The sequence below is a fragment of the Epinephelus lanceolatus genome, chromosome 22 (assembly GCF_041903045.1).
Source record: "Epinephelus lanceolatus isolate andai-2023 chromosome 22, ASM4190304v1, whole genome shotgun sequence".
NCBI classification, from domain to species: domain Eukaryota; kingdom Metazoa; phylum Chordata; class Actinopteri; order Perciformes; family Serranidae; genus Epinephelus; species Epinephelus lanceolatus.
In genome coordinates, this window is record NC_135755.1 from 30716623 (window position 1) to 30731776 (window position 15154).

Below are 15154 nucleotides of genomic sequence, written 5' to 3' on the forward strand. Positions count from 1 at the left end.
CCTGTGGTGTCCTGTGGGACGCAGATACCTGTTACAGTGTGCAGACGGGCTGTTCTGTTGCAAGGCCATTTTGATTGTTCCAGTGATCATCTGCATGGAAAGTTAGCCCTCCAAGAATACATTATTATATGGATTAGTGTATTTCTGTATTCGGAAGCGTGGTATCCATGTTTTTTTTTTTTTTTTTTTCCCTGGCATTGCATTGCTATAATACCAACAAACCATGGATGAAAATCAAGCCATTGACAATATCACAGAGGTGAGTGAATGGGACCCAAAAACACCATTACAAAGCTATACTATAGTCAACTACAGAGCAGCAGGGTGACTCATCTGCCTGTCATGCATAGCATGTGATTCCTTTACAAATATTTTATTACTTTAAGGAGTAGCCATGGCTACTAAAAACAGATTTTCACCAATTAGTGGCACGCTGCTCCAGACATCACTGGGTGCATGCATGTATACATGGCAGACTTCACTGTGATTCTACAATGGCTACTCCATCTACCATGTCTAAAGAAAAGATGTTGCTTACTGCTATTGTACCCTTATAAAAGATTCCCACCAACAGAATTTAAACAATAGAAAACTTAAGTTGAAAAGGCTAGGAGAATTACTGCAGTCCCCTCCCTGTTTGTATCCTGTCTTCAGAATACAAAGTGCTCCAATCAGGTAGACACTATAGGGTTCCAACTGATATCTGAATAGGTATAAAAACTCTATCTCTGTCTATCAGTGCATCTCCCAAACTCAGGACAAAAAGAGGGTGTAATATGAGGGGCAGTGTTGCATGTATTTGATGCACTTGTCTGTGCTATGTACTTTACTTCTGTTTCTGCACTATGTATGTATTTTTATGCGGCAGCCTTTATGTCTCAGACAAATTTCCCTAGAGACAAATAAAGTAATTTTCAAAACTAAATAAAATAAGGGCTGACAAACTGAGTTCAACTAATCATGTTTCCTGGATTAATTCTTGATATTGGCCGGACTGGAGGAATATTAACCACAGCAGTATCCAATCATAACTAAGTTGGGCTCCAGACACAGGACAGTTGCTCCACAGTTGTTGATGCTGCTGTGTTTGCTGGTTGAACTTGTTAATGCTATGGAAATACTGAATATGTGCCAGGACAGAGAGCTGATAAAATAAATCTGCTGACTGCTGTTGGGTCTTTTATTTGATGCTCCCGTCTCGCTGCTGGCAATGATATCAGAACCTGTATGTGAATCTTATGTTTAAAGGCAATACGTTAACCAACAAACATGCATCGAGAGTCCCACACAATATGAGCCTCTACTTGATCTGCACTTGCTCTACTGCTGTGCAATACACAAACAGACACTGATTGATTGACTTTGAGTTACAGTAATAACAGTAATGGGTAGGGGCATAATAACACAGGCGCCAGTGGTCTTTTTTTTTTTTTCCAATGGAATTATGGCCGCCTTTTCCAGCCGTCAAAGCTAAAAGTTCTCCCTACAAGGAATACAGCAGTGTGTGGATTAGTCCGCGTGTCTGCAGGGCTTCTGGAAAAATCAGAGTGGGATTTAACAAGATCAGAAAATCAATACTTGTAGAGCATACGGTACAGTGAAGAATGAGCAGTTTTTATTTAAACTAGGCATTGTGCATGAAGGGCTTTAACTGCAGGATTTATGCTGACTTGAGTGTCATTGCACACTTAATACTTGACCTATTTTCACAACGTGTTCTATTTTGGTGCTGTGTATCAGGTATATCTATCATTTCCCAAGACACCCTGACATGAGGGTTTCCATCTTTGTCTTTGCCCTTCTTCTTTCTGCAGTGTGTTTAGTGATCCCAGAGGAAGGAAAGGGCAAGCATGGTCACCATTGCTGAAGTCTACATGATGTCCATGATGGTAGATCATCATGTCAGGGAGAGCAGAGGGAGGGAGGAGGTGAAGGAGAGACCCGTTGCTGCTTATGCTAACTAATATGTGCATTGAATCACGTAGAACGGGTGGGGATGTGCATTATAGGGTGAGTCTTGCACTGATGAGAGGTCAAGGCAAGTGTCCTTGGCTGCCTATCAACTGTACACCACAGGGATTAGCCAAACTCTTCAAACACACACCACTCTCCACATACACATTTGCAATACTGCCAGATGCCACTAAGGGGAGCTCTGAATCTGTGATCATGTTGACATGGAGCATACCCATTCCTCCCCCTCCTCTCACTCTCTCTCTCTCTCTGTTGGCGGAGAGTCCCTATCACCTCACCTAATTCTGTCTGCTTCATTTTGTCCCGCACAAAGCTGACAAATTCATAGGTTTTGTGGAGAAAGATGGCAAATATACACATTCAGAGGGAGAGAGAGTCAGAGAGTGGGAGAGAGAGAGATGGGCTTGTGAGAGCTCACAGGCTTTACTTATTTTGGAGCTTACTGATGCTGGGGTAGATATGCATGACGTTGCAAGACCCATTAAGAACAACAGACGGAGAGTGGATGAGACTTCGGAGACCACTGGGGCTGTACGATAACCTCAGCTGAAATCCAACGCTTGTCTTGTAGACTGCAGGCTATTTTTAGTGCAAGATATCATGTTAACTCCAACGGGAAGAGCAGTGGAAAACAAGAATGGTGTGTTTGTGTGGGGGCGCTGTTTACATTGGCAGCTGTATTAAAATTAGATCATGTAATTAACAGTAACCAACCAACTACAAGGGAGGGACAAGACGTGCATGTTGATGGTTTGTTCATTGTCAGTATGGCCAGTCTGAAAAAGAAAGTTATTTAGTAGAAAGGATGGAAATATTGTGATTATTTAGTGTTGGAAGGACATTGTGCATGATTTGATTGCTAAGACATTTGTTGATGTGAATATACTGTATTTGGAAACTATAGGGTGTGGGCAAAATAGTAGGCAAAATACAGTGTGATCTAAATTAGCAACTCTGCAATAAATACAGTTTTATTCAGATTAAATTGGTCATGTTTTGGTAGACTACAATGGAAGTGTTAGTCCAACTCTGGCCTTTTTTAGAGGGCATCTTTGTACAGAACAGCATTACATTATGAGGTGATCCTGTTATTTTATCAACACTTTGTAATTCCTTAACAAAGAATATTACCTCTAAAAACAGATATCTGCATATGTATGCAGAATCTGTACGCTATGAGATAAGAATTTGGTATTGGAAGCATCCTGTTTTTTGTTTGTAGTTTGTTTATAGTCCGGGTAGTATTAACCAATCAAATTTGGGTAGGCTTTGGTTGCATGCAACAGTCCGTGTAGAGAACAAAAGAGTTGGAACATATTAGCTGAAATGCGATTATGGAACCATTCAGCTATCATCGGATCTGATCATCTTAAATCTGCATTCATATGCAAATATCTGTTTACGGAGCGTTATATATCTGTGAACAATCAGACTGTAAACCATAAGCGGCGCATAAAGGAAGAAGTCTTGGCCCAGACATCCACTGGCTTCACAGAAAGCCCTAAAATATTGGCCGTTGCTCCCAGAGGCTAAATGGTCATCAGATCGATAGCTGATGGGCTCAGAGATTGTATAAATCATACACAGAATAATGATTTTGTTCTTTAATATTTAGCTTGCAGTGCCTAGCTGCTGTTACAGACACCATGTGCAGTTATCAAAAAAGCTCAAACAAAACTTTTTTTTTTTTTTTTTTTTTAAGATTTCTATTAATATTTTGACTTAAGTTTAGAAATCTTCAGTGCTGTATACATTTATACAGTATACTATCATACTATAACTATGCCATATAACGAATAATTTTATTGTGCATCAACATAGTTTTGCCCCATGATCAAAACAGTGTTATCTTATTTTGAGTGTTACTGATTATTGCTAAAATATGTCACATAATTCTCAACTTGTAACACTTTTTTTCCTTTTTTGTTACTTTCAATTCATTTATATGTAAAAACAAAAACAAAACAAACAAAAAAACTAACAGCTTTTTATTTGATAGAATAATAATCAAGTAACGCAAATAAAAAAGAACCATAAAAAAATGTTAGTGTTTCCTACAGTGTTCATTTGGTATGTGAGTTAACTGTGTGAATGCACGTGTGATCTCTGGGACCTTGAAGCATGGAAGTGTTCATTGATCAGCTGGGTATCAGCCCGAGAGTAAACACAGGGTCAGAGGTGGTCAATGTCATCGATACCTCTGTCCTCGTGTCTCTCAGTGGGGATGGTCCGGGGTAAATCTAGAGAGCTCTTTAACACTTAGGCCGCCTGTTATGTCAATTACAATGATCCACTGTGGATTCAAGCTGTTGTGATGTGAGTGAATGGAGATCACATGGACAGCACAGGTTGTGGGTGGTTAGTTCTGGGTCGAGGCATGGGCTGAGTACAGTACGGCTCACAAATAAAGTGAAATAACATCAACACCACTAGATGTGCCGTCTAGTTAGCAACAACTGTTTATAAGTAATTACAGAATGAAGTGATTTAAATGTGGATGGAGGATTAGATTTCTTGCAGAGCTCTCACTACTTATTTTAAAATGTAAATTCAAGTAAGCTCTTTACTTCAAGACACTCAAAACTGCATTGAACAAAATTGCACAAGTATTGTTTAGTAATGGTAGAACTGGTTTTGCTCCAAACTGACTAAACTTGACAGATGTATTTGATTTTCCAGGCAGAATCCTTGCAGTAACAGCATTTTTTTTATCGGAAATGCCAGTGCAGACAGACAGACAGTCAGATGGGTAGACAAGACAGGCATATAATAGTGTCTCCGTTTAGTATGTGTGCATGTGTTTTCCTAATGGTCATTACGGTGCAGTTGGTGGTAGGTGGGTTGGCTCATGCTGTAAATCTTTAAAACCGTGTTGGCTTCCCAAACTCATTAAGCTAGTCTCACTCTGCTGATCGCACACAGCTCAGTAGCATAACATATTTGATCCCCACGATGCATGTATATGTGAGTGTGTGTGTGTGTGTGTGTCTGAGATGCTGCATCTTGTGTGTGTCAGTGTGTGTGTGATCATTTGGCCTTATCCAATCGCAAGCACAGCATATGCTAATAAAACAGCAGCTCCACAAGTCTTGGACTGTTTCCAAGTTACCACACTGAAATATATAATAATATTATTGCAAAATGACAGAAATTGCAGAGTCTGGTTGGCATGGAAATTTCAACCTATAATTTAACAGCACTTAGTTCACATTAAGAATCACTTTGCTCTCAGGTTTTTCTTCTTGGGTGTCTCAAAGCACAAGAGTTTGATGCTACAAGCTATCCCCCACCACTACCTTTCTGCAGATGTTTTTTGCAGGTGCACACAAAGAAGTTGATGCACTGTCTTTGTGTTAATGCATTCACATTTAGCTTTTTTGCATTCGGCGCCGCTTACAATGCCCATTATTAGGTCTGACAAGCCATTCATTCCAATTACAATTACCAAAAAAAAATGTGAAGGAGTAAGCACAGCTTGTGTAAGTGAAATTGATTGTATCTCACTGCCAGTAACTGCAACTGCCAACTGATGACCTGGTGCATCCAGACGTATTCAGAAAGCGTACTCTATGTACATGTGCTAAGAGCTTTGTTGTGCATGTGTGTATATGATAAAACAAAGTCGATGGAACAAGCACAGGGACACACCTATTCACACGCAGCCATCCAGGTTGCTGGGGCTCTTTTGTTTTCCATTAGCTACAATTAAAGGTTTGTAAAGATGTGTTGGGTAATTTGTTCAGAAGGGGTTTAAGTGCATTGTCACCTTTGATAAATTAGGGTGAATTCCATTTGTGTAGTCGAGTACATTATGTGCATACATACTGAGCGGAGCACTTTCTTCACTTGCTCATTAATAACAGCGCAAAACAATGCCCTTGGTAACACGCTAAATGTGTGTAGTTGCCTTTGATTGCATTATGATGTATGCATATGTTGTATTAACTATACATTCACTGTAATTGTGATTATAGTCTCATTTTCACTTGCACTTTGGTGTATTCTCACATTTTGCCTTGAATGACCTTTGAATATGAAGGTAAAATGGATCTTTGGTCTTTAAGAAAAAAAAAACAAAGCCAAGAAAGAGGGAAAAAAACAGCACCAGCCTTCTGTTCAACATCGACCTAGAAGAAAAAGAAACTTCTGTTAAGGTTGGGAGTGAGCAACAGGAGAGGAGAGAAAGAAGGTGAAACAAACACTCCCTGTGTGCTCTGTGTGCAGAGAGAAAAGGCGTAAAGATGGAGAGTCAAAAAAAGCAGCAGCGATAGGGTGGGTGGCAGACAGATTGGCCCCCCTCCGCCCGCGGAGGCCCTGGATTACCCGGGCAGTGTTTACCTGGCGCAGGTTGCGGGTGACGCGCACGTCATGCCAGGCGTTGTCGTTGAACTTGCCGTTGACGGGCTCCACCAGGGCCTCGAACGCCCCCGAGCCCAGGTTGATGACCAGCCAGACCGCGCCGCTCTTCAACGAAAGATTTACGTAGTCTGCCGACTTGCCGGTGTGCAGCATGAGGCCGTTGCGTTGCAGAGTGCGGAAGGAGAGCGTGATCTCATCTGTGCTGCTCTGGATGGGCGTCAGCGACAGGTCATAGCAGAAGAACTCGTTGCCCTTGAAGGTGGCTACTGACTCTTCCTTGCCTGGAGAAAAAAGAAGGGAAAAGAAAAAGAAAGGTAAGTTAAAGAAATACTATGTGGATGCAGACTTGTTTGTTGAGTTTTGGAAAAACCAAGGCAAAAAGTCCTTGAGCAGAACTCCTAAACACTGGTACTGCTCAGAAGTTTCGCTTAACCAGCACCAACACTGATGTAACACTCAATTACTTTACAGTGCAAGAATCTCATGGGTCAAATATTTTTGAAACCGATTAGCTGTGGTTATCGATTCCAGAGCTACAACACTGATTGTTGCTGCAGCTCTTATGCATGCAAGACATGTTTTTACCATCAAAACTTTATGGGGCAAAAACAGAATGTGTTTAGTTTAAAAATAAATGAACAACACATAATAATCTAACACATAAAACACCTTCAGTGTAGGGTGATGCATCTGCCACGGAATAACAGAGCAGTAAGAGAGTGTCTGAGAGTGGTATGAGAGACAAAAAGTGGAGGGAATAACAGGAGAAGCATGAATGCCAAACAGAAAGGCAAAAAAAAAAAGGTGCTGACAACTTTGCTAATGCCTGTCAGTCCATCCTTAGCACATGGCCACCTTCCACTGTGGTGAGCTTCTTTCACACACTACCAGTCAAAGCAGCCAGTTTGTACAATGGGCACATGTCAAACAGCAGCCTAACAGCAGCAGGGGAGGACAGCGTGTGCATCTGTCAGGAACTGAACAAACACCTGCAGCTGTCAGAACAGAAAGTACCACCGCAACGAAACTCACAACAGTGACACCTCAAACGCATGTGTCAAGGTGTGGACACTGAAGCCAAGGAGCGTAGGATTAGCTTTAATCTAGTTCTCCATATTATTCCCTATGATTATATTTACATACAGCCTATTTTATTTAATCTTTGTGCTATCACATGCTGATTTTTCTGGATCATATCCTGTATTTCTCCTCTTAATCACATCACTTTTGCTACTCATTTCCCTATTGGATCAATGGTTTCATCTACAGTATGATAACATTAACTAGAATTACTGCCTTGCAGCTGTATGCCTCTGTTAACCAGACAAGTAGCAGTTAGAGTTCACATCCATATGTAGCCACAACAGTAGACAATCATTTAAATATGAATGTTGCTGCAAAGAAGCTATGGATTCTACAATGTGGATGCTTCACACACATCTTAAACCCACCAGCAAAGAAGATCGATACAAACAGCACAGTTTCAAGGTGGACACCCAAGATTAGTGTCACCAATTCAGTATCCGACCAAATGTTTTGGAAAAACATTATGATGTCACAGTGAAGTTGACCTTTGACAACCAAAGTCAAATCAGTTTCTTCTTGAGTCCAAGTGGATGTTTGTGCCAAATTTGAAGAAATTCTCTCAAGGCCTTCTTGAGATTTAGCATTCACAAAAACAAGATGGACCAAAGGTCACAGTGGCCTTGACCTTTGACCACCAACTTCTAATCAGTTCATCCTTGGGTCCAGGTGGGCATTTGCGCCAAATTTGAAAAAATTCCCTCACAGTGGTCTTGAGATGATGTGTTCACGAGAATGCGATCGACCAGATCACAGTGACCCTGATCTTTAGCCTCTGACCAACAAAATCTAAACAGACATTTGTGCCAAATTTGAAGAAATCCCCTTCAGGGGTTCTTAAGATATTGCATTCACAATAATGGGATGGACAGACAGACGGACGGACAGACAACCCAAAAACATAATGTCTCCAGCCACAGCTATCGCCAGTGCAGAGGCATAAAAAGGATGATCCTTGAATTGAATATCACAAATCCTACAATACAATATGTGGTAAGAATCAGCGTCTTCTTGGTGCCAATAAAAAGCAAAAGATACACATGACACCACCAATTACAGCGAGATCTCTCAACTCTCAAATAACTCTTCCCCACTCAGTGGTTATACAAATCAGCTGGTTTCCCAACATGAACTGTGATCTGAAGTGACACTCCACTTCCTGAGTTCATTTTTCCCCTCCTCACCTCTGTTTCCCTGGGGAGGGACCAGATTGAAGAATCAGCCTCAGGTAATAAGGTTTAGGGCTGAAGCAGGAAAGAGAAGGGGGCAAACTCAAACCGCCAAGAGGCCCCCGTATGGGTGGATCATCAAATCTAGTTTATCCTGAAGTTCCATTACAGCAAGATCGCACCGAGACCCCGGTGCATTTCCCTGGGGACAGAGGCTGGGGCTGGCCAGAAGGGGTGGTCCGTTGGCAGACAGACTGAAAGCCAAATTTCATGAGCGAGCGAGTTCACTGCTGGAGCAATCTTAGGTGAGAGGAGAAGAGTGGAGATGGATAATAGTGTGTCCATGTCATAGCTGAGCACTTCATACTGAGATACGGCCATGGACAGCCTACATAAGGCAAATTGTACTATTTCATTAACACCAAGTTAATAAATAAATGCTGCATCAAAGTCATGTGAAAAGGAAAAACAAAGCTATACTGAGAGGCAGAAAAAGTGCTGTGTTAAATGACATACTAACCACTATACTTCTGGAACATTAAAGGGGATGACAAAGCTCACTTTGAGACAAACACAGCTGCATATCATGGGTGCATGCACTCACATAAAAGAAAAACATTTCATGTGTGGGGAGGAAAAGAAAATGAGGAAGTGAGGGACAAATGGCATCCAGACAGAGACAGCTACTTAAAAGACCATTTTGGCTGAAATCAAAATTTAGAGCAATCTCAACTGAAGTGTGAATTGTCATCGAAAAAGGCATCAAAGGAGGACGAGAAAGAGATGAAGGGGAAAAATGACACAGAGGAGGCAAAAAAAAAAAGCAAATCCCCCCAAGAGCAGCCTCCTGGCAGTGCCTGTGTTGCTGATGTAGGAAGAACAAAAGCGTAGCAAATGGACCACAGCGACCATTTTCAATTATGTATTAAGTTGGACCTCTTCCCAAAGTATGGGCTGTTTAACGGTAAGCAACAAACAGCTCGTGATTGCTTCCATGAGCTCAGCGAGATGGAGCCGTGTGTGATGGAGAGGCACGAGCTGCAAACAAAAAACTTTCTTTTGTTCATGTCTGTTTAATGAATAGAAGGCTGAGAGGAGGAGATAAAGCTGGTGAGGATCAGGGAGTGACAGAAGAGAACTAGAGGGGAGAAGGTTTTCACTGTTGCACCCGTCAGTCTGGTCGCGATGCCAGCAATGCCTCTTGGTAAATTATTTTAAATTATCAAAGTGAAAAAACTATTGACAAGCCAGTAATACACTGTTGTGTTATCCAAAAAGTGACACTGATCCATCTCATATTATGAGTTGGGTAAAGTCATCCCGTGTCTTCTGTATGCGGCAGGAAGTTGTCGTTCCTCCTCCACACTGCAGGGCACTTTAAAAGTTTCCCAGGAGAGAGAGGAGGATCACTTCAGCCTCGAATTTCAAGACACGTAAACTAATATAAGGAATGACTCTTTTCTTTCCTTCTCTGAGAACCCTTCAGCTCCATTGAAAATGTGCTCACACTATACATCTGTTCCTCCTTTTACATCTACTGTACATCTCTATCTCATTCTCTCCCTCCCATGGTAGCACTTTTGTGATTACACGCACATACACACTTGGAGTACCGGTGTACGCTTTTCACTCAGATCAAATCTCTTTCCATAAAGCCCAAGAGCCGCCACTGTAGCCAGAGGTAAGACAAGACACACAAGCACGCAGCAGAGACTTAAGTGCTGTCAAGGTCTCAATTAACCTCGCAGAAGGCCCTGACTACATTACAGAAATGAGTCATTTGAAATTTAGCCACCCCTAACAGCATCTTTATTATTAATTAAATGCTGAGTTCCGCTGGTATTTGATGTCATTGCGTTTGGTGGACAGACCTTTAGTGCTGGGTATTTTTTGGGGTCAAACATTATACTCGCTGCGTCTAGGCAGAGCAATCTAACCAACAATTGCTTCATGACTAAGCAGATGTAATGAAGTGTTTATCATCTGCCCACATGTATCCAGCAGCGGCCTTTTATGATGCTGGCACTTCAGGCTGCTTCTCCTACGCGTCAGATTCATAAGTTCGGTTGCTTAAAAATTATACCCATGCAAATGCCACAAAGAGAAAATGGTAAAAAACAGACTGAATGATTCCCCTGATACAAAATGACATTGTTGGAGCTTTTGGTAGTAGTGTAAGCACAGTTCTTTCTATAATATCTAAACATAAACCCCTACCAGCTTTTGAAGTGTTGCTCTCTGGCTGACATCTGATTTCTCTGGAAGAATAGAGTTTCAACCCAGGAATCAGTACAAGATCACAACACCTTATATTTCAAATGCTCCAAAGTCTGCTCTGACATGGCTCCCTATCCACATCAAATCAGAGTTTAAGGTGCTTCTGATCACTTACAAAATTGTAAAAATACCCATGTTCAGGGGCTGAAACAGCAATGACTCACTAAAGCCCTGTTTCCACCACTTTCAGTATGGTACCTTTGGAATCAAAACTAATCTTCAGACATGGTACCAAGACCCTAACGTTTCCACCATGAACAGTACCCTTAAATGTGGGCGGGGTTGTTGTCACTCACTGCTAAGTCCAGTACTAACTTTATTTCCTCACCATCACAGATGGAAGTCTGCACCCTGTTTATAGTCTACAATACAAGGTTGAACGCCAACAAAATAAAACAGGCCGCAGTGAGTCTCTCTCCATAGGATATTCAAAAATAGCAGGTTTAGTCCTTCTCAGGCAAGCTCGGAGGTTTAGTGTTGCCGTAGCCTGACGCTCTGCAACACTTTTTTTTTTTTCCTTGTCCTCAAGTGAGGATTAGAATATATGCCGTTCACATAACCCCGCTGAAATTAATATAAACACTTTTAGATCCACTCATTACTAAAAGTGTATGTCATATAAAAACTAAAGTATTGGTCAAACTTGTCATATGGAATATTTAAGGTGTGTTGATTGAGTCATGTCTTCACCTCATGCAGTAAAATTACAAGTTAACATTCCACCTTAAAAGTTGCTGGCAGTCAGCCCAGTGAATTAAGTTATTTTTTTTTCTCGGTGTACAGCTACTGTGAGGGGCAGCAAAACATTATTTTATTTTATAGTCACAGTCTACTAATAAAGCTCTCAACAGTATGAACAATAGTTACATGAGCCTTAAAACCAGCCACAACTCAGCCCAAAGCAGAGTGACCGTCCGCTATCAATCAATTAACAGACTGCAGTGTTCATAGCTCCACCATTTAGGACCAGATCTGTGTTCTAGGCACTCAAACAGAAGGGGTACCAAAAAATGGGAACGTACCGAACAGTTCCATACCATCCACAACTTTTTGCAGTGGAAACGAAAAAAAGTACCAAACTGAACTGTACCATACTGCACTGCTTGGTGGAAACGGGGCTTAAAAAAGCAACCAAAGCAACTATGTTGTTTGTTGGTCTTGAACAATGTTCTGCAGCTTGGCAGGCATCTTGCCTAAGTGTCACATAGTGCTGCACGATTTGATAAAAATGTGCGATTGTGATTATGGTGGACAATATTGCGATTTGTGATTGCGATTACAATATAATTACAATAAAATATAATAAATAAATGGTATCATGAATCTTTTTGCTTGATTCAGTGTTTCCCCTACATTATATTAGGGGAGCACTGACCTGACATAGTTATTGTTATGGACAGACAGTGTGTCAATGACCATCAACAGACTGAGCACAGTCAAACATGCTGCTCACACAGCAGTGCAGCACAGCACTGTACACACAGCGGAGCGAGCCTGTGTTGCGTTCAGGCGTTGTCACGTAAATGACAAATTCCAGCATGCCATAGCACAACACAGCAGCATGTCAAGTGTTATGGAGTCCATGATTTCCCTGTGACACTTACAAATGTTTGCTTAACTGTGCTTGGATGTTGTTTTATGAGGCTCTGGCGGCTTTCAGTTGTCTCATTGTCTTTAACGTTACACGGCTCAGCTTTCTCTCGCATGCACTCTTCCTACTTTTCCCTGTGCTGTGTTGTCTCAAGTGTTGATATAGATTGGCCGTGTTGCCGCGGGACGTGGCGACTTTAACTTTTAAACTTTTACACAGCACGTCTTTCAGGTACGGCAACATTGGACAAAAAGACGTGCTGTGTTAAAGTTTAAAAGTTAAAGTTGCCACGTCCCGTCTCAAGTGCTGATATAGATTGGTTGTGGTGCCGCGGGACGTGGCGATTTTAACTTTTACATTTACACAGCACGTCTTTTTCTTCAACGTCGCCGTACCTGAATCCAAAGTACCGCCATGTAACAGCCGTTTTTTTCGCCACCAACTCAGCCTGTTCATGGTCGCAGCCTTTTATGCGGTTATGTAATCGCACAGCCTGACATTGCGATTGCGATTAGATTAATCATGCAGCACTAGTGTCACACTATTCCACCTAGTCTCTTACACAGATGCCGATGACGTCAGCGCGCTGGCTGACTCTGTCGTCTGTGGACATTCCCATAGGAAAGTTGTAATAGAACTAGCACTGGCTCCCAGTGGCAGTGATGTGATTGGATCCAAATCCGTGTACTTCCGTACTTCCTCGACCAACGGCTGATTAACTTTGCCTTACACCTGCCTACATCAGAATTGCTGTTCCCTGAATTGTTGTCTGTAGTACAACAGAAAAGGAAGTGTTCAGTGCGTTGCAAGAAGAGATTAAAATGGATATGATTTCATTTGATTCAGCTATATTGCAGAGCTGCAATGTCTCTGTTACGTGTAACACACGTGCCATACCTATGGCAACGCCTTCACGTGGTCTGGATATCCCCGCCCATTTCTATTACAAAACGAAAGACGAATGTCCCCAGACTCCCATTCCGAAGTAAGGGAGGCTGGTCACGCAAGACTATATTCCACCGTCCCCTCCATCTCCAGATGACAATGTAGGCACTTGTATGACATAACTTTAGAAACCTTGATATCATATGTATAAAACACAAAATGTACAATGATACAATGTTGCCACTTTACATGGCTCTGACCACTTTGTGTATTTTAAGCTCACATAATGTACAAATACACATGTGAGGCTAAAAGTGGGACCTATTGGCAGCAATAAACTATCTTTAAATAGACTACACTAAATACTATCCTCCTAACCCCATGAATAGCCCTTCTCAGGGTATTTTGCTCTGGCTTAAGTTTGATAAATATTTTAGTGTTATAGTCTCATTGGAAAGGGCTGAATTTCTCTAAGATGTCAGAATGAAGGATATGATACGACCAAAAGGATATGATGCACAAGGCAACCATATGGTGAAGAACATAGATTTATAACAAATATCTAATAATATTGTGCAAAGTATGGTACAATGATCAAATGACAAAGAAAGACTGAGGGAGCTCTGTTTAAATAAAAGTTAACATGAAATAGTTCATTAGTCCAGATTTGTAACTAAACCTTGACTGAGAGACTATGTGAAGTGCCATCACACCCATATATTGTCTGGACACACTCAGGTTGCTACTAATATATGTGCATATGAACTCATAATCATGTTATAAATACAGTAGTTGTATTCTACTCTCACCTTTGACACACACAAAGTAACGGAACACAGCCCCAGAAGTGACTGGCAAACAAGCAAGACAAAGACAGGCCGGCACTGCACAGCTAACGTTTACAAGACAGACAGACTTGGGAGATGCAATGTTTGCCTAATTGCTGTTCCCACAATTCACTCTCATGATGTTATTTTCTCTTTTTGTCACCAGAAGGACAATTCTGCTTCATACATTCATTGAAGTTGCAAACACCGACACCCATTTTGACACGAGCAGGACGTGGGGCCCTTGTATTATTTGCGGATCCCTACCCAACTTGTGTAGTGAGCTTGGGACATTTCAAGTGCTCATTGGGAGGGCTAAGCAGCTGCTCAGTTTGCTCATGTGCCAGGCTGGCTGCTCATCCTCTCTTTTCACTCAAACTCCTCTGTGCTGGACCAGCAACCATCCTCTGGGACCTCTCTCAGTCTCCCCTGATTTTCTGTGCCTCATTTTAGATGCTTGCATCTGGATTTTAATCCTCCAGGAGATTCAGCCTCTCCTCATGTGTCCTATCTGTTTGGCAACACCTTTTTCTTTCTGCGCTCTGCCTTTATATGTTACACAAAGTGGATTCAATCACCTCAACGGCCACTGCCACCTCTGTCACAATCATGCTATCAGCAACAGCAAAGCACTTTGCTGCAGTCATTGTGTCAAGCAGCTTGCTCTCTGCAGCCCCTGGCCTTCGATGTTCATTGGCAAAGCTTCAGTTCTGTGAGCTACACAGTGAGAGCGAAGGGGAAGGAGAGACAGAGGAAGAGGACGGAGCTCCGGCCTCAGTGGAATCAATGGCATTGACTCGGACCACCACACACTCCAACCCACACACAGACACAAGCACTGTGCACGAGCCACAAGCCAACTATGAGCATCAGGATGTGTGAACAAGTACATAGCTTGCCTGCGACAGCAATGCCATGAGTTATGATCTATTGATATTTATAACAAGTGTCCCCACTCTGGAAAAACACAGCATCATAAATGGTGATAA

General features: G+C 41.9%; 1 protein-coding gene across 10 annotated transcripts in view; it reads right to left on the reverse strand.

Moving 5' to 3' along the window:
* nrxn2b (neurexin 2b) overlaps positions 1-15154 on the reverse strand; it is an 835675-nt gene that overhangs the window by 466301 nt on the left and 354220 nt on the right. For all 10 annotated transcript variants that reach the window (XM_078164201.1, XM_078164202.1, XM_078164203.1 and 7 more), the window contains one exon: positions 6313-6614. In XM_078164201.1, the coding sequence (XP_078020327.1) occupies positions 6313-6614 (302 nt within the window). The remainder of the gene's footprint in view (positions 1-6312; positions 6615-15154) is intronic.